Source organism: Vidua macroura, chromosome 5, assembly GCF_024509145.1.
Source record: "Vidua macroura isolate BioBank_ID:100142 chromosome 5, ASM2450914v1, whole genome shotgun sequence".
Classification (NCBI taxonomy): domain Eukaryota; kingdom Metazoa; phylum Chordata; class Aves; order Passeriformes; family Viduidae; genus Vidua; species Vidua macroura.
In genome coordinates this window covers 45,025,426-45,044,304 of record NC_071575.1, presented here as the reverse complement: position 1 = coordinate 45,044,304, position 18,879 = coordinate 45,025,426, and the positions used below count along the sequence as shown (strand labels likewise).

The 18,879-nt window shown below is 35.3% G+C and overlaps 1 protein-coding gene across 1 annotated transcript in view; it reads right to left on the bottom strand.

The window, feature by feature from the left end:
• Positions 1–750: 750 nt before the first annotated feature.
• The window catches only part of YAF2 (YY1 associated factor 2), a 32,309-nt gene continuing 14,180 nt past the window's right edge, over positions 751–18,879 (bottom strand). The window contains exons 3-4 of the mRNA XM_053977409.1: positions 13,220–13,372; positions 751–10,639 (exon numbers count right to left, since the gene is read on the bottom strand). Of these exons, the coding sequence (XP_053833384.1) occupies positions 10,402–10,639; positions 13,220–13,372 (391 nt within the window). The 3' untranslated portion in view covers positions 751–10,401. The remainder of the gene's footprint in view (positions 10,640–13,219; positions 13,373–18,879) is intronic.

The window sequence follows — 18,879 nt, the reverse complement described above, 5'->3', positions numbered from 1 at the left end:
GTGACAATAGCCCTATTCTGGTACCTGATGCCAATTTAGTCAGGATTTCTGTTAGTACCAAATTTGGTAGTTACGTCAACAGTTTCCCCACACTTGCTGCCTGCACTTGGGGATCTATGCCCAGTAATGACTGGGTGGCATTTAAAGCATTCTGCATCCAAGGAGGTACCAGCCTGACATGCTGCCTCCTTGGAGCAGGGATGAGGTCCTATACTCATGGCCAACACTTCAATTACCTGCTACACAAATGGGAAACTCCAACAGGCTTTACAAGAGAATCAGCTTCTTTCAAGAATGCCTTGTAGGACCTTTGCCTCATGCTGCAAAGCAACACAAATGACAAACAATTCAGAGACCTGAACATGGGAACTGTAGAATTGAAGACAAATTGAGAGAACCCACACAGACCACTGTTTTATAACCTGCTTCAGTAGCAAAGTACTGTTTTTATATACAATGAGAGGAAGGCTTAGACAAATCCCCCTTCTCAAGTTTATTACCTCATTGGTTACTTTAATTTGCAACCATGGATGCTTTCATAATTTCTTGCTTTAGAAGCAGTACTCCCAGGAATATCTCAACTTCCATCATAACCAAAAGCAGTAATGAATCATCTCTGCTAATAAATTAGCAGAGGCTTCTTGGCATTTTGAGATCAAATTCCCAAAGTCTGCTATTTATCCCCAAACTGCCCACTTGTATTTCTTGCACTTTCTCCTACACAGTACAAATAATACATTCAGAGAGAGGTTCTGAACAATTTAATAATTTTATTTACCATTTTATCATAACACACCCTAAGCATCACCAATGCCAGTCAAGATTGTAGTCCACTTACATTAGTTTTCACCAAAAATACTTCTTTGTCAGATTGTTCGCAGGCAAGAAGTATTAATTTATTCCTGGGAAAGACATTTCAATGTGTGGCACTATTCTAGGCATCAAAAACATCTATTTATGCTTCTCTGAAACCAACAATATATCATCAATGTGAAATAACTATAGGGATGTAAATATTTAAACAATTCTATTCTATTATCATTAATTGTGTAACATTTATCATAGAAAAAAATCGTTTTTGCACTGTGATTCCTTCTGTTTCTTTCTTTCCAGACACTTCCCCTTAGCTTTCCTGCCAAGCTTTCAGAATTTTAAATTGCTTAATATAGTCTTTGAACTGAGGTCAGGAAGAGGTCAGTTGGAGGCAGTATCCCAATGGGTTAATGTATGGTCATCTTTAAAGGAGTGCTATGATGGAATTGAACATAGTTTACCAGACAGAAAATTTGTAGCATCTCATGATGCAAATTGTACTTTCTGAGTGCTACACAGAGACCTTTTAAGTAGATCGATACACTATGTTTTTCTTAGAGTTACCTTTAGATTTTTTTAAATTAAATTTGTGTATATTAAAAAATTACAACCACACAAGATCTTTCATTCACAGAGATGTTTATTTTTGTCTTCAATGTTTGTAGGGAATACGATTTCACTACAAAAGTGTCTCAGAGAAACTCCATTCAAAGTCTAGGCTTAAGAATGAAGGGAAAATATACTTTCAGCTGTACCAGTCCTGAGCAAAGTTTAAAAAAAATTTAAAAAAAAATCCACTAGAGATAGGAAGCAGCACCAATTAAACCAGAGGGCCTATTACTGATATATGCTCATGCTTTCTTTTCTGCTTGAGAATTGGTAAAAACTTAGGTAGGAGAAATTACTTTATTAGAATGTGGACACAAGATTCGCAGTCCCAATCTCTCACCAAATACTACCCCTTTTTATAGTTAGAGTCCAGGGCCTCAGTTTTACTTTTCATTAAGTAGTCAGGACTGCTAACAGCAGGACTGTTGCCCCCATGGTGTAACATTTTCTTTTACTCAAATTGGTAAATAAATATTTATTTAATATACTTCTTCTAATAAATATTTATTTCCTATCAATATCAAGTTCCTGAAAAGTTACATTGTTCTTAGAAGTATACTATTCGTAGCAGTTATAAAACTTCTGATAACATCAGATCTCAAAACAATTCAAGTGGCTTACAATCTGTCTCCTGTTGTTTCAGTGAAAGGATTTCAAGCCATTGGTAACACTTGGTACTTAATAGTTGGTTTATCCAGGACATTCAGATTCAATCTGACAAAGTAAATACTTCTAAGAGTCAGAACAGAAAAGGCACTTACTCATTTTGGGGAAGACACCTGGCAGGTAAGATTTTTGTTTTCAAAATAACAAGCCCTTTTTCTAATAATAAAACCCTTAAAAAACTAGTTGGATAAACATAATCCCTATGAAAAAAAACAACTTAGGTACCCCTTCCCAAGAAAGGTAATACTGTCCTTGACTGAGAAACTGAGAAGTGTGAAAGCATCCAGAAATACTCACAAGTTTTATTCACTTCTGTGATATTCCAGTAGACTATCACAATTGGCTAGAAGAAAAATCTCCTCCAAACAATGGATGTTTTACAAATTGAAAGCCTCAAAAAATTCTGGACTGTTTTTTATTAGCTACGCATATCAGCAATAAAATGTAAGATTCTAATGTGTATAACCAGGAACATAACCTTGGTTACAACCACGACAACCTGTGACTTCAACTAGAGGAGTAAATCTTTTATCAAACTTCCTTGCAATTGAATCATTGCCTCAGTGATGCTCTGTGTAAGGCACTTAGTAAATTTTAAGAGCATCTGACAGTACTGTTGGTAGTTTTGATTTGTTTGTGAGGATGCTCTAACAATGCTTCAAGATTAACAGGTTAAGGTGTGGAATAATCACTGAAAACAGCCATATGAATTACTGGCCACAAAACTCTTCAGAAGCCACATCCATTCTAGTCTAGGTTTATATCACCCTTGCAACATAAAGCTATATTTTTCTTAGCAGTCCAGGAATTAGACCCTTTAAAATTGTGTAGTAGCTAATTGTATGAGAGGAATTAATTTTGTTCCTAACTTTTTCATCTGAACTTCCATCCTTTCAATAAGTAACTTGTATGCAAGAGTGAAATATTCATAGTATTTACTATTTAATTCACAAAACCCTACATCTTTAGGCCAAATGTCATTCAACCAACAGCCATCAAGAATTAAAAAGCAAGACACATCTCTAAGAAGTGTGTGTTGCCTACTTCCAATACAGTACACAGAGAAAGGAACACTAAACAGACAAAAAAGACAAAGAAGCCATTATATGGCTCTTCTAGGGATTATTCTGAAAATACATTTCCTTCCCCCCTCCTTATTACTCTGTTTTTTTGTTGGACTGAGAGTTTTTGAAGGTGTTTGACATTTTAGAAACAGAAGCTTCCTACTTGGAATTTCCATAGGAAAGCAGAGAAAGCACTCAGTATCTGTGCATGCTCCTCAGATCTCCTTCTCCAGTGGGGACTAAAAGCATTTTACTCGGCAACATTTGCCTCCATCAGCTGGAAAGAATTCTGCTTATTTTGCCACATTTAGAAGCCTCCCAGCATAGAATAATACCATTTGCAGAAACGCAGATAATTGGCGTCCCAGAATGCCAGGTATTTCAGACAGAGTGCTTGAATGGTACAGAATCAGTGTAAGTATGCTCAGCAAGAATCTCTTTAGTTCGTCAATTATATAGAAACAAAGACAACAGTGACAAAATTGAAATTGACCTCTCAGCTCCCACATACCACTATTCTGTATGACCATGCTGATCTTAAAGAAACCAAAATATAGTTCAAGAACTGGGAACAGCAGTCAAATTCCCCACTTAAAAAAGCAGGCATAATAAGTGATTTCAAACTCACTGCATCCACTTATACTATAAATGTACTTAAGAGAAATAAAAGAAAAGGGAGAAAAAGGTATCAGGAATCAGAATGTGTTTCCTTCAGAGGTGGGAGTAATGATAATACATGTAACCTGAAGAGATTTCCCTTGCCTAGATTAATTCATAGCTGAAGGCTGTTACAGAAAGAGATGATCAGTCAGATGCCAGACATTCCTGCTCAGAGATCTGTGCCATCAGGAACCGGGCTTGACATTGAAGCATTTTTATTTATTCTGTGCAAAGAAGAATCAGCTTGAAATAGATTATTTATGGAGGATAGCTATATATTAGATGCATATAAATGGCAAATTAGATCTCTATGTTCACAAAGTGGGTATTCAGAAAGTAGAACTGGCCTTACCCCTCACTTGTCTTAACAGGACAGATGCAAAGTGATTTAACAACTCCATCCTTCTTTAGTGACAAATACCTGGGACTATCTTTGAACCAGAATTTGCAGTTTGTAGACTCTAGTGATCTTGGGAAAAGGCTAATGAGCCATATTTCATTAGCCTGGGTTACATTTATTTCCTTTTTCTGCATCCTTTTGCTTCATCATACAGAAGAGGAAAATTACATGCATGTGGTTAGCAAGTTATCAAAAAATACATTAATAGTCTCCTTTCCTCAGCTATCTTCTCAGTAACTCCACTGTAAATTAGAGCTCCATTGGTCTACAGCTACATGTCTTAAAAGCTTGAGGAAGCACTTTCACTTTGCTTTGACCAAGATCAGTATTTATACACAGATGTGCTGGTTTTGGCTGGCATAGTTAATTTTCTTAAGAGTTGCTGGCATGAGGCTGTGTTTTAGATTAGTGCTGGAAACACTGTTGATAACACAGAGATAGTTCAGCTGTTGCTGAGCAGAGGTCACACAGAGTCAAGGCCTCTTCTGCTTCTCCTACTGTCCCACCAGTGAGGAGGCTGGGGGTGCACAAGGAGTTATGAGGGGACACAGCCAGGACAGCTGACCCCATTTGACCACAGGGATATCCCAGACCGTGTGTTGTGCTCAGCACACAAAGCTGGGGGAAGGAGAAGAAGAGGGGGATATTTGGAGGGATGGTGTTTGTCTGCTCCAGCCACCATTACCTGTGATGGAGCTCTGCTTTCCTGGGGATGGCTGAACACCTGCCTGGCCACTGGAAGTGGTGAATGTTTTGCTTTGCTTGCATGTGCAGCTTTTGCTTTACCTGTTAAACTGTCTTTATCCCAATGTATGAGTTTTCTGACCCTTACTCTTCGAACTTTCTCCCTCACTGCACAGAGGGAGAATGCATAAAGGGCTGTGTGGTACTTACTTGCGAGCTGGGGTTAAACCATGACAGGAAACAGTGTAACCAAAGACTACACTTTTCCAGGTGGCATAGCTCCTGAAAACATAGTCCTGCTCAAATAGTCCTCAATCTGCCAAGATATGCCATACTTTCTAGAAAATGATTAAAATTCTGGAACTACTTTTCAGAATATTGTTACTGAACAATATTTTTTTTCTTGTGGCAATTTTCTTTTTAAGCATATAGGACAAAGAGTGATTAGACAAGGTTACAATTTTGTCTTTTGTAAAACCCAAATGAAACAGCAATCTCTTGTAATCATTCTTAATAATAATCATTAAGAGCTATGGAATGTGCTTTTGCCCTTCATCTTCCACATTTAACTTCTTAAAAGTACACCTAAAATTTCCTGTGCCCATTAAACTGTCTGCTCTTAAAATCTACCATTAGCAGACAGAGCAAGTTCATTCTGATGACTTCTATCTGTCTCCCAAAATAAAAGGGGCAAGATTAGGATTGAATACATCAGAGTGATTCAGTGGTAGTTTGTTTTTATTAATTTTTACCAACACAGTTAAATAGAGGCTGTAATAAGCTCCTGCATTATTAAGACTCTAGGTTCTGAAAATAATTTGTTTTTTTCACTGCATTTTCTTTAATTCTTTGCATCTAATGGTACAGTTTAAGCCTCGTTCACAGACATATCACAATCTTTTGGCATAATGTCTTAGCAAAGTCATGTAAACATCACTTGCTGTTGGAAAATAGTATTTTCCAGCAAGCATGCAGTTTTCCATTGCTGTTGTACCATTTACTCCATTCTAGACAGGAAGTTACAACCATTTCTACAGAGCACTAATTTGTAATTAACTTATGAAGTAATTTTTGAAGTTTAATTAGTGGTTAAATCCTGTTAATTCTTGTTAAAACAGGTTCTTTAGATGTCAAGCGAAGCTCAATATGATTGTGGTCTTAGACAAGTCTTTAAGTATCTTTTAACAGTTTCTCCTCTTTTTAAAACTTTAACAGCACAAAAGAAAACCATCTGAACTTCTATAGTTTGATTTTACTGTACAGTTTTTGCTAGTTTGAAGTAATAACCTTTCAAACTGAGACTGCTCTAACATAAGTTGGGGCATAATTTCAGGTTAAGAAAACCTCTGAAAGCTCAAGCTGTGTTTCCAGCACACCAAAATCTTAACATTGTTAAGATAGAAGTATGCATTTTCAAAATGCCATATTTGACTGACTGGTCCACTAGCCAAAACCAGCATTAGCTTTTTATCTTTTCTATCTTATTCCTGAGTGAGAACAGGCTAAATTTACTATAAGTATAGCACTTGCTGTTGCCTTTAGAGAAAGTAAATGTAAATGCCTTTCTATTTCCCTACAGTTTCTGATTTTGAATGAATTATACCCAGACTCCCTAGGAGGGAGAAGAGCCAAATAAAGGCATTTCACAGAAAAAAAAACCCAAACAGATATAGTTAAAGAACCCTGGATAAAAGTACACAATAGACAGTTTCATGCCAAATCAATCGTATTAACAAAGTAAAATCAATCAGCAAAACATAGGAAACTGTCAGGCTTTCCAGACAGGAGAGGAAAAAAGTAAAGAATTTAGGATGCAAGATGTGAAGTTTAGAAGACCTGCCTAAACACTATGGTAAACCAATTGAACAAATTCTAGAAAGTACTGTCTCGCATGGCTACTTGAAAATGTGCTATTCATAATATTAAAAAAAATGTCAAGCGCACGAATTATAAAATCAAACTATTTTTGCGGTTTTACAATCTATGCTCCAAAACATCAAATATCTAGATAAACACATAATAGGTTAAAACTTCAGTCATATTCTTAATTATTGACTCTTAATAGCAGGAATTTTAAATTTTGAAATGTCATTTATTTATTACTACCTCCTTTGTTGGAATCAAGATTTTATATGGTATAATCCAACCTGCTACTGAGTAGAAGAATTTTTATATCCAATACGTAGATTTAAATTCATGAAAAAAGAGATCAGTCAACTGTATATTTGTTCTTTTTCTTATACCACCTATAATTAATAGTAAGTTAGGAAGATAAGAGACTGAATTACTGTACACTTTATAAATGAACTATTTATACTTAATTTCCCCCCATTTCCTTTCTGAAACCAGACAATCAATCAGCACATAAAGGAACTCATTTACATGGAACACTATCATGCTTGTCCTTGTGGGGCCACCATTTCATGAATATCCCAGGATGTATGGCTGTTGAAGACTGATGCATATATAGATTTAACAAATAACAGTTCTTATGCAGAGAGCAATCACAGAGAAAAATAGCTAATCAGAACACATTACAACATTAAAATTTCACATTTTATAAATGGAGTAAAGATGCTTTTAAATATATTTACAGTTAGAAAAAAGGATTTAGGATTACTACAAGTCAAAATTATTTAGAAATTATGAAAGTGAAGTTCATTTAAATTATATTATTAACAGACTCAAATGCAGTATTTTGCTTAGAATTTGTCTAATCTGCTGTCAGTATTGTCATATTCTTTTAATCATCAAACAGGCAAAAACTTAACTTTGCTTAATGCTAAAACAAGCATAATTGCAATAAAACAATGGCAACCTAATTGTTCAGTTAAAACCACCACAGCTTTTAAGATCCTACCTGACTTCTGTAGCACATATAGTAGAAATTGCTCTTCAATGTCTTGTTCCATAACAAACAGTGAGACTTTCTGCATTGTTTTTGATAACCACACTTGTACCACATTTTTGAGATTATTCTCTAGAGACAGTTGAATCACAGTAAAATCCGCTCCATCCTTCCTTTCAAACCAAATAGCTACTTAATTCTGAAGATAGAGTCCTTTTGTTGGCAATGCTGGGTGGTTTATTCACATAAACTTAAATAAAAACACATTTCCCATTTAGTGAACTACTGGTAATAGATTACTATTTCTTTGCAAGGAATTCTGAAATGTGTTAGCATTCATTACATTTCAAATTAGAAACACATTTCATAAAACTTCTTGCAATGAGATTTACTATCCTTAAACTGCTTGCTTTAAACAGTTTCAGCTCTTTTGTAATCCATTACATCAGTATAGTCTGCAAATAGTCCCACCTAAAAATAAAATATAAAAAAATAAAGTAGAGAAGCATGTGTTTTTTTCTTTTAAAAGCTAGTGTATGTTAATCTGAACACTAGCCCAGCCCCAAAAACATTTAAGAACCTTAAAAAGCATGTTTTACAGGTACTAAATTTGGCCAGGTAACAGCAAGGAACAGACATTCTATTTTTAGTAAGATAAAGCAGAATACATAATAAACAGGTCAGTAGTTATCCATCTGAAACAGCCTATAATTAACATTTGATGTCTAAAAAGTTTAAACAGCAACACCAAGGAATGAGGTATGTATGTTCTCAGATATCACATCAGACTCTCATTTTATGCAACTAACTGTATTTCACAACTAGCATCTTACAAAATAGAACAGTACCATTGTGCCTGTAGAAGTACTGCATTAAAAACAGAAAAATACATTACTACAAGAAACCACCAAACATCACAATTGTCAGGGGCTACAAAAATCCATTATTTTAAGCTGTCAAGAAGACATATCATATGTGGGTAATAATTTGGGGCTGGATTCACTACCAAGAAGGTCCACCCAACTTTGACATAGGCTTAAAAATATATTTACTTTGAATGAAAAAGAAAAGGCTCACAGGAGTGTAAGTGCCCTACCTCACTAAAAGGAGCTAAATGGACTTTTGTACTGAACCAGAATATATAATTTAAAATCTATACATGAATTGTATGTATGTATCAAAACACTTATTGGTTGTAAACAAAAATGCAAAATCTGTATTCACAAAAATATTTTATTGGTAATTTTACATAATACCAGATGGTATTGTAAATAGTTCTGCTCTTTATCAGTATATTGCTAAGTGCGTAAATGTTGACAGCTTATGCCATAAAGTAATATAGTGAGTATTTTTCAAATTATTTATGCCATAATATATTCTAACAGGCCAATTCAATATTAAAGAAATTGATTCAGGAACGAAAAAAAAAAAAATAGAATTGTTATTCCCTTATTCTTGTGCAACATCTGATATTCCTGCACTGAAATAAGTGACTATGTGACACTAGAAAAATCTGGGGCAAGGAAACAGCACTAAGAAGAAACAAGAACTGCAGATCTGTTCTTTTTAAAGCTTTTCCAAACTTTCATATTTCCAAATAGTTTTTGCCAAATGCATCACCATCTGAGGTTCAGTATTTGTTACACAACACAAAATACCAGTGTACAGCGACAATGCAGTACTTTACCTGAATTGCAAGGTTAACTAATCAATGCTTAGAATGTGTTTTCTATTTTGCTTGTAAACATTACAATAAGTGTTTTAAGTGTCAAAAAATATTGGTAAAACCATCAACATAATTCAGTAACAGTAATCTAGTAAAATGTGTCAAACATTGGCAAAAATCCATACAAATGTTTTCTTTAATAACATTTTTCCTATTTAACCACACCAAGTACCAGCAGGTGTTTTTAAGAAGATAATTATTATGAAAATTCTGTTGCAGCAATAATTGATAAAGTTGATCTTTGACTTGCATACATATAACTATGTTTCACAATTCTCAAATAATACATATTTAGGCAGCTTGAACTATGTTATAAAATTTAAATTCAGTACATGCCAATAGTAGAGATTCCAAGAGTTTTGTTAGAATTCACTAAACTAAAAGTGAAAATGGACATAGCAATAACACTGTATAATGCACATTCAAACCACATTTTCATGGCACCCTTACACATGTAGATTAAAAAGTTGTTCTGAAGATGCTTCATAAGCATTTGTAGATAGAATTTAAGTTATTATAGAATCACAAAATAAGCTGAGTTGGAAGGGACCCAAAAGGATCATTGAGTCCAAATTCTGGCCCTGCACAGGACAGCCCCAAGAGTCACACCATGTGCCTGAGAGGGCTGTCCAAATACTTCTTGAACTCTGTCAGGCTGGTGCTGTGACCACTTCCCTGGGGAGCCTGTTCCAGTGCCCAACAACCCTCTGGGTGAGGAAACTTCTGTGGTATCTAACCTAAACCTCCCCTGACTCAGCTTCATGCTGTTACTGTTTCCATCACTGCACTTATTTTCTTTCTTTTTTTTAAACTGCATTGTGTTCCAGTCAACATATTAATTATGCATGACTAATCTGTCATGAAAATGTGGTGACAGAACTTACATATTTGCATGTTTTGAAGAGACTAATGAACCTGGAGGAAATAAACTTTAATGAGATTCCCCATTCAGTGACGACGCTTCTCCTCTGGGTGAAGATGACCTGGACATTCCCCTCTCTGTGTTGTCAGAGCTAGAACCACTCTGACTGTGTTGATCTGCAGAAGCAGCACTGGAAGCAGGTGGTGACTTAGTTTTCTCCTTAAAGTCTGTAATAATGACTGTCAGATCTCCAACGGTAACTTCCAAATGCTGAGCACTACTTCGATCCACATTTTTCAACCTTGGCCTAAATAAAGCAAATAATCATATTAAAAGCACACACACCATCTTATTACTTTGTCTCCCTCCTACTTTTTAGGAGCTCAGGAGAACAAATGTGTATATAAGACTTCTTTTTGCAACACATAACATGTAGGAAAACAAAGTGCCAGAGGTATTAATAATTGAGTGTTTCCTAGTATGTTTTACATTGAAATAGTTGACTATAACACATTACCATCTCCTAAAACTATTTAGAAGTTGACATTTTGAATAATGCAGCAATATGTGAAGGTTTTTACTTTTTAAACCCAATTTTTTCTTTATTGTGACTATATAAAGTTATAAATTTGATCTGGAGAAACATCTATCTCTGCAGCAGCCTGAAGCAACAATTCTAAGTAGAAAATGATGTTCAGTAATGAAGATGTTGGTGTCTGTCTTTTGAATTCAACAGCACACACAGTGTTAATTTGCAGCAGGTGTTACCTCATTTCAAAACCTCACTAGGACCACTAGTATACTATCTGAACTGGACTTCGTGTTCACAGTATAACTGGTATTCCTGGTATAGGCTCTGTTTTAAATTATGCAGAGATGAATGATACATAATGTTGACAGAATAAGTATCTTCATTAAACCTTTCAATTGTTTGATTTTTCACAACAAAAAGAACTAAAGAATAATTTGACTTATGTTTTGCCATCATATTTTTGCTAGTGACAAGCATAAAATACTTTCAATTTAATCCTTTCCCATGATCACCATGACAAGCTGATACCAGACAGCTGAATTCATACAAGCAGTTAAGAACAGCATGGTTTCTGCATTTAACTGACTCCACAGCGACCATTGGCTCAAGCTGTGATAAAATGACACGTTTGCAGGTGTGATAACAGCAAAACTCTATCTAACCTTTACCCTACCATCAACTTTGTTTGAAGTAGAATTGGTTCCCATTCACTTCAGCTGAAACATCTTATGTCTTTTCTCCACTACAACTCAGATAGGCTTTGACATCTTGCTCCCCTGAGGCTGAAGCAGCATGACTGAAACAACTCAGAAAAAACTGAAAATCTGCTGATGTGCTTCATGGGAATACAGTGAAAACTCCAGAATTATCATCTTGTGCAAGTGCTGTGTACCTGGAGCTTATTAATTATACTGAGTGTGCATGAAGATTTTTATAGTTGCTTCCAGCAATAATATACACATTTTAAGGCAAAAAGAAAAGGATATCCTTTTCTCAAAGAATACTGAAGAAATCTGCCTAAACTAATCAAGCATTCTTAACTTACTATCGTACCTAGTAAAACAATTATTGGAAAAAATTAACTGTTTGAAGCATTAAAAAAAAAAAACCCATCAATTCTTAATGCAAGGTCATACCAGTATTTCGGTCCAATATTTTATTTTAGTTCTTTTTCAAATTTTTCAAGCTCTTTCCCTATCTCACTTTTTGCATTTTTACTGTATTATTGCAATTTACTCATTAGTATTTCAATTTATAATTGGATTAACTAAAGCTCACTATGTTAACATCAAATGCTTAATAACTGAAGTCCTTCAGCTGCATGAGGTAAGCTTGTAAATTTGAGTATTTAAAAAAGAAAAAAGGAAAGGAAATAACACCTCAGTGTCCTTAACCCTAACCATGACTTTCCTAATATGACTGCTCTCTACTGACTCTCAGTCCCTCCCTTGTTCTGATCCTAATGATCCTATTTCAGGCACAACAGAAGCATCTGCTACTTCTCTGCATAACTAATCCCAGAGGATATTTCTTGGCTGGGCTATTTGGGAGTGCTTAAAAAAAAAAAAAAAAAAATCAATAGTTCCTCCCACATTTGCTTAGACTACATGTCTTATACACTTTTCAGTTTTTTGACACAGCATTCTTACTTTCTTGCTACAATAACTTTATGCTTAGATTATGATGAATTAGGGGTTAAACCTGCTGCTTTTGTTCAGCAGTTTGCACCCTCCTTCCTTACAGCAAGATCAAGGCTTTTACAACAGCTTGTCTGTACTGCAATATTTCGTGTTTTCACTTCTAAGAGTCCTTCAGCATCCCAGATGTGGCATAGAGTTCTATCACTAGGTAATTGACATACCTTATCCTGTCACATTAATTTATGCCCTAGTTCAGCCCTTCAAAGCTGAAGGATTCTACAAGGCTATCAATAACTAAGTTATTTTCCCTACTCATCTGTAGTCTGGTACTGGTTCTCTCCTCCCACTACTATTTTGCATGAAAATTATTCACTCCCATCCCCTCTTTTTTCCAGAGATTAATATCATCATTTTGCCTATCAACAGTTTTGTATGGTATGAAAAATACTTCTATAAACCCTTAAAACAATATACTAAATAACCCTTAAAAGGTCAGTCTTTCTTTCTCTGTTCAGCTGATCTCCATCTTCTGGCCACAAGTACACACTGCAGGTCTTCTTTGTATTTTATAGACAACCTAAACCAATGAAAATTCACACCAATATATAACCTGTTTGCCACAACACTTAGAAAGCAGTAAAATCAAAGAACACTTTCTTATTTTTGTTTGTAAATGACATTTTATGAATACTGCAAAAGTTTCTAAATTTTTTACCTGGTTTTCTTATGACTGTTCTTTTTGCTTGTTGTTTCCTTTTCACTTTTTTCCTTTTCTACTTTGTCTTTTTTCTCTTTCTTTGATTGTGTAGGGGGCACAAATTGCTGAGGAACCTGTTGTGCAACCAGCTGAGAGACAGGTCGAGGTTTCCTGTGTGCACATATATACAGACATGCATAATGCTTAGACTTTTCAAGTCTCAAACTGTCTACACTTCAGTTATTAACATTAAGCATCACTGTAAAAAGAAGTATTGTTTAAACATATCTTGCTGCTAATACTTCATTAAGACAGTATATAAAATTTAAACCCATTGTAGCCTTTGGTTTTACTTACTTGCATTATCAACAAATGAGATTCTCTTATTTTTATTTTACATATTTGCAATGAACCCTCTTCTCGCAGCTGTCATATCCAGACAGAAAGCTCAGAGTGAGCTTCAAAAGACAATTCTTCCAGAAATTACACTACCACCCACTCCCAGCCCCTTCAAATGTTGAAATAGTCTCGTTTGAGTCTATTCCAATACAGAAGTAGACAATCCTTATCACAGAAAGTAAAAGGCTGACATCTGAGGTATCAGAGCTAACACCATTGTTGGTCTTATAGAATAAAACTTCAGTGTTTTCAGCTCAAACCAATTTATTGAAGGCAATAATAAATCCTGTTGTGTAAAATTTTTATCATGTTGTTCACTGAAAAAATACACTGCTAGTTAATATTAGTAGGATATAGCTGTCAGAACACATTTACTTTGGAAGCTGGCAACAGAAACATAAGACCACGTTCCATCAGTATAAACAGTGCAGGTTTCATTTCCAAGTTTTGACCCAAACTAAAAACCAGTGTGAAAAGACCAACAGAAGGCAAAAGCGTTTCAACAGTTTATTATTTTTACATTTTCCAAAATATTATTTTGAAATTGATTAATTTTTTATTCTGTTTTGTATTGGAATACAATGATTCTAGTTTGAAATGAAACATTTTACTCATTCCATTGCAAGTGTATTTACTTGTTATGCAGTTTTGGAATTAAGAAATTTCAAGTCATGATATACAAAAAAGTTTCTGCTATTAAGGCTTTGAAGATATAAATTTCTTCTCCAAAAGAATGCTTACCCTGCCAAGCTCTTGGCTTTTGTTAGTTGGATTCTGATGTTAAGTTTTTTAAAATAGAAAAAGCACAAATTATATGCACTGTGATACTCTGAAAATACAAAATCGTTATTAAAGCAACAGAAGCTATCAGCTCACACACATACTTAGTTATCCCAACCCACAGGATCACACCACTGGCACTTCTTGCTTGGGTGAAGAAAAGAGAAAAATAACAAGTACAAGAAATCAAGGCAGCTCCTGTGAACAAGTTATATTTTCAGTAATGATTGCAATAGTTCAAGTTACAGACTGAAAGCCAAATTACAAGAATTCATAAAGTGTAGGAAAGACAACTAATATAAATCAGCTGAGATTTCATGAGTCTTCCCAGTAAGTTCTTAATGAATTAAAATAAATTAAAATAAATATTATCAATAAATTGTCAGTGCAATAGAACTTTGGGATAAAAACTAGACTACCCCTTACCCACTCATGAACTGAGCTGACTCATGGAGGGATGAAGAACAGGAACAAATCCCTTTAGCGAAAACTACCCAGCTTATAGCACTAGAACCTTGCAAAGAACACACTGTAGTGAGCCCACAGTGAACAACTCAAATGGTCTCAATAGACTACAAATATGTAGGTTAACACAGTACATAAGACATTTTTAAGAAAACTCACCTCAGAATTTTTTCAACCTTTTGTCACAGTAGTTCATAATAGAACAAGAACCACCAAGGTGTAATTGATGCACAAGCTTATCATATCAGGTCGAAAACAGTTGTGGTATATAAAGAAAACTGATGATCAGCCTTGAATTGAAGACTGCTTCAGGAGATAGGGATACAGTTTGTCATGACAGTCAAGTGACAATCCCATCATTACTACACAGTGACCTGAGAGAATGATTGGACATGTTACTTATGAACTAAGACACTAGTGAACTTGACACACAATGAATTGTTTCCAGGGGTGCAGACAACACCATGATTATGGAAACTTGTTAGAAAGAGGTAGAAAGGGGAAAAAACAATCTTAGCCAAATAAGGTCTGAATTTATAACCATTTCAGTTCCTGAGGGCAAACTAGATAATTTCTGTTAGAGTACAGATGGGAAATTACACTTAGTTCTAAGTCCTAGACTTAGAAGTTTTTTCCTAATACCATAAAGCGAGTAAGACTGAAAAAAAAAATCCTTGCAACAAGGAGCAGAAGTCAGTAAAGACAAAAAAAAAAATCCCACAGAGAAATCATATTTTGGAAGATGAACTAAAAATTAATCAAGAGGTTCTATTTGGCTTCGCTGTGACAAGAGAATCCTTCCATTAAACATCCATATGTTTTGTTGTCATTTTTTTCTATAGCTATCAGTTACAGCTCTGTTCTAAATTTTATTATCTGCTTTCTCACGTTCTGATTTATTAAATGAGGCTTCAATTCAAGGTTCCTATATTAAAAACAATGACAAAAAAAGTATTTCATCTCTCAACACTAGGAATGCCTTTCAAGTGCTCAAATTTTTTCCCCAGGTACTCAAAAGGGGCTAATGAACTGCAGCCAAGCACTTCACAAGCCATGCAGGTGTCAGGAGATAACTCTACTACACTCATGAAGCTTGAACCTGATAGAATTGTTCCTGTTTAGTGGTAGCTGAATCATGTCATTCAAGCATGAATAAATTCATAAAGAAAAGGCTATTTCAGAGAAGATAAAAATAAGAGAAACTATCCCTGTAACAGGAAACTGATTTTGATGATTTGCCAAAATACAACATTTTAAATTACTCGTTTTCTAAACTAGTTAAAGACTCCTTGCAATACACTGCTACAGATTAAGTACATATGATGTTAACACAGCCTTTTGTTTATATTTATGGCAATTTGCTCTTTAAGAATATTCAAGAGCACCTGAGCTAACTGGTGTTTAGAAAGAAGCTCTATAATCTTCTGCATTAAGATTACAAGCATTTTTGCCTCTATCACTGGACCACTATCGGACCACCACAACTGAACAATCCAGAACTACAAGCAGAAATGTTCATAAAAACAATACCTATTATTTAGTCAGCCCCTAAAAGCTTTGTAATTTTGGATAGTAATTCCTCTTTAGTCATTTAAAGAACACTAAGAAAGGCATACACTATTACAGAAGATAAGTGCAAGCAATTCTTTCCAGAGGTGAACTTTATGGTTTAAGCACTGTAGCCATACCAAGAAACTGATTTACTGAGCTTCCAAGAGATCTCTAAACAGTACATCTCTGAATACTGCACTCCCCTTCTCTACTACCTAGTTTTCCTTTTTAGACAGTGTTATCTTTCTTCTAAGCTGACATCAGTCATACTTCTACCTACACTTCTATTCCAATCTCATCCATTACAGTTTTATTAATTATCTAATTCCAATGTTGTTTTCAAGGTCCTACTTGATAGGCACTTCATAGTCTCCTTTAAAAATTTTTGGTCCTTAAGCAGCCAATAGTCATTAAGACAAACATACGAAGTAAATGCCCATAAATGCTCTAAAACAAGGATGTCATAATTTTAACTCTAGTCTTCGTGTTGCAGGATGTAACTACATTTTATCTTACCAGGTTTGCTCTAGATGCTGGTTTAGAAAGCATATTTATAGAGGCTGCAGAAACTTGTCTTTGCTTTAGCATTTGTATGCAGAAACTCATTCAGTACTGACACTCTCAAAGGAAGAAAATATTTAATACACCGAAGGATGAACTGGTTTTCATTGCTGACATTCTTTAAAAAATAAAAAAATCTTTATAGCACAGAAATTTACATGCCTAGAGATGAAAAGTACTCAAGAAGACCACATGATATCCGCAACTGTTGCCCTGAGTAATTTCCGTGACCCAGACCTCAACACAATACCTTCCTGCACATAAATAATCTTGGACATCTCACAGCAGTACATGCTTCCTTGATTTCCCTCACCTAGTATTCACCAATAACCTATGTTAATAGTATTTTGACTAATTTGATATGGTGAATAACTTGGTCTCATTACAGCAAAGCAGATCCATTTTGAGAACCAAAATAAACAAAAGATATCTATACAATACTGATGGACCAACATAGACACCAGAGTAAACTCTCAGTTGCCCGAGTTGTGCATCAAACATGTAGACAACCAAACTGGCTTAATGTTGAAGCATCTTGGTGTTTGGCTGAATTTAAATGATATAGAGCACAACTACATTTGCACAATTCTGCTTCTGCAGCCATCACGAGTCCACAAAGCATCTAATGTCTTCTGCATTACTCAGAGTATAAACTCCAATTCTAACAGACCTGAACTACTTATCTGTCAATCAGCTTTAGGGCTCCTCTGCCACAGTCTGGCAACAAGGAGCACGATGGAGCCAACTGTGATAGTTTTTCCATGAACCAACCCCAAATCTACCTACATCTCAAGAGAGTCCTGTGTTAGCATGAGGTACCCCTGCATGTAAAATTGGGAGTCAGTTTGTCCATTTGGTGCCACATTTCCGGAATGGCCAGAGTGAGCCAAATAAGGCTGCCAAGAAGCACACAGAGCCACCAAGCAAGTGAGACTGCTGAAAGCACAGACATAAACAGTCCAACAGAGCAGCCAACACATTACCTTTGATTTAGTGGGAGCCATCCTGGACTTGAAGTGGTCCACACAGAATCATATACCCATATCCTCCCATTATCCACAGATGTCAGAATATAACCTATACTTTTCTATACAGAAATCTACATGCTATAATTAAACCCCAGTGCTTTTTCCAACCTGTTGAGGGAAGTGTATTGTCATCTATAACGTGCAGTTTAGAGGCTTCAGACATCCTGGTAAACAGGCACACTCTTACTCAAAGGCACACTCTTTCCTCAAGCTCTACTTCTCTTTTTTTTTTTTTTGTATTTTACTATAAAAATATTGAAATATTTTTCTGCAGAAATATTAAAATTACAATTTCCCAATTGAAACACAATGGATCTAGGTTAAGAAAATGCTGTCACCTCAACATTCAATCAAGCTGAAAGATGTTCTTCAACAGAAAACCTGGATTAAGAATACCCTTCCATTATGCTTAAAATGGAAGAAAAGCTTCCATTTTAATGTGATCCTTCCCTTTCCTCAAGTCCAACCACCTCCTGGCTTCAGTTCGGGCCAATAGCTCTTGCCAGAGGCTCACCCTGTCTCAAGTGGCAAATTATCTGTTTTCTAAAGCTAGGGACACACACAACTTATCTAAAAACTTAAAATAGCTCATTAGGCCTGATACTGAAGTCTGTTACTGGGCTCTGGTCAGTTTACTTGCCAAGTTTTTCCTCAAATAACTAGAGAATAATCTAGTCCAGTTTTATTTAGCTATAAAAAATCTGATACAATTTTAATTACAAATTCCTCTTACTTCCTGGTTTCCTATTAAAGCAATTCCTAAAATTGTCTGTGAAACACTGTTCCTACCAAAGGCTGTGATGTCCTAGCTGCCCAAGATGGTATTGATTTATTCTGGATTCATGAACTCAAATTACTCTTCCAAATACTAATCAGTTACCTTTTGAATGAGAG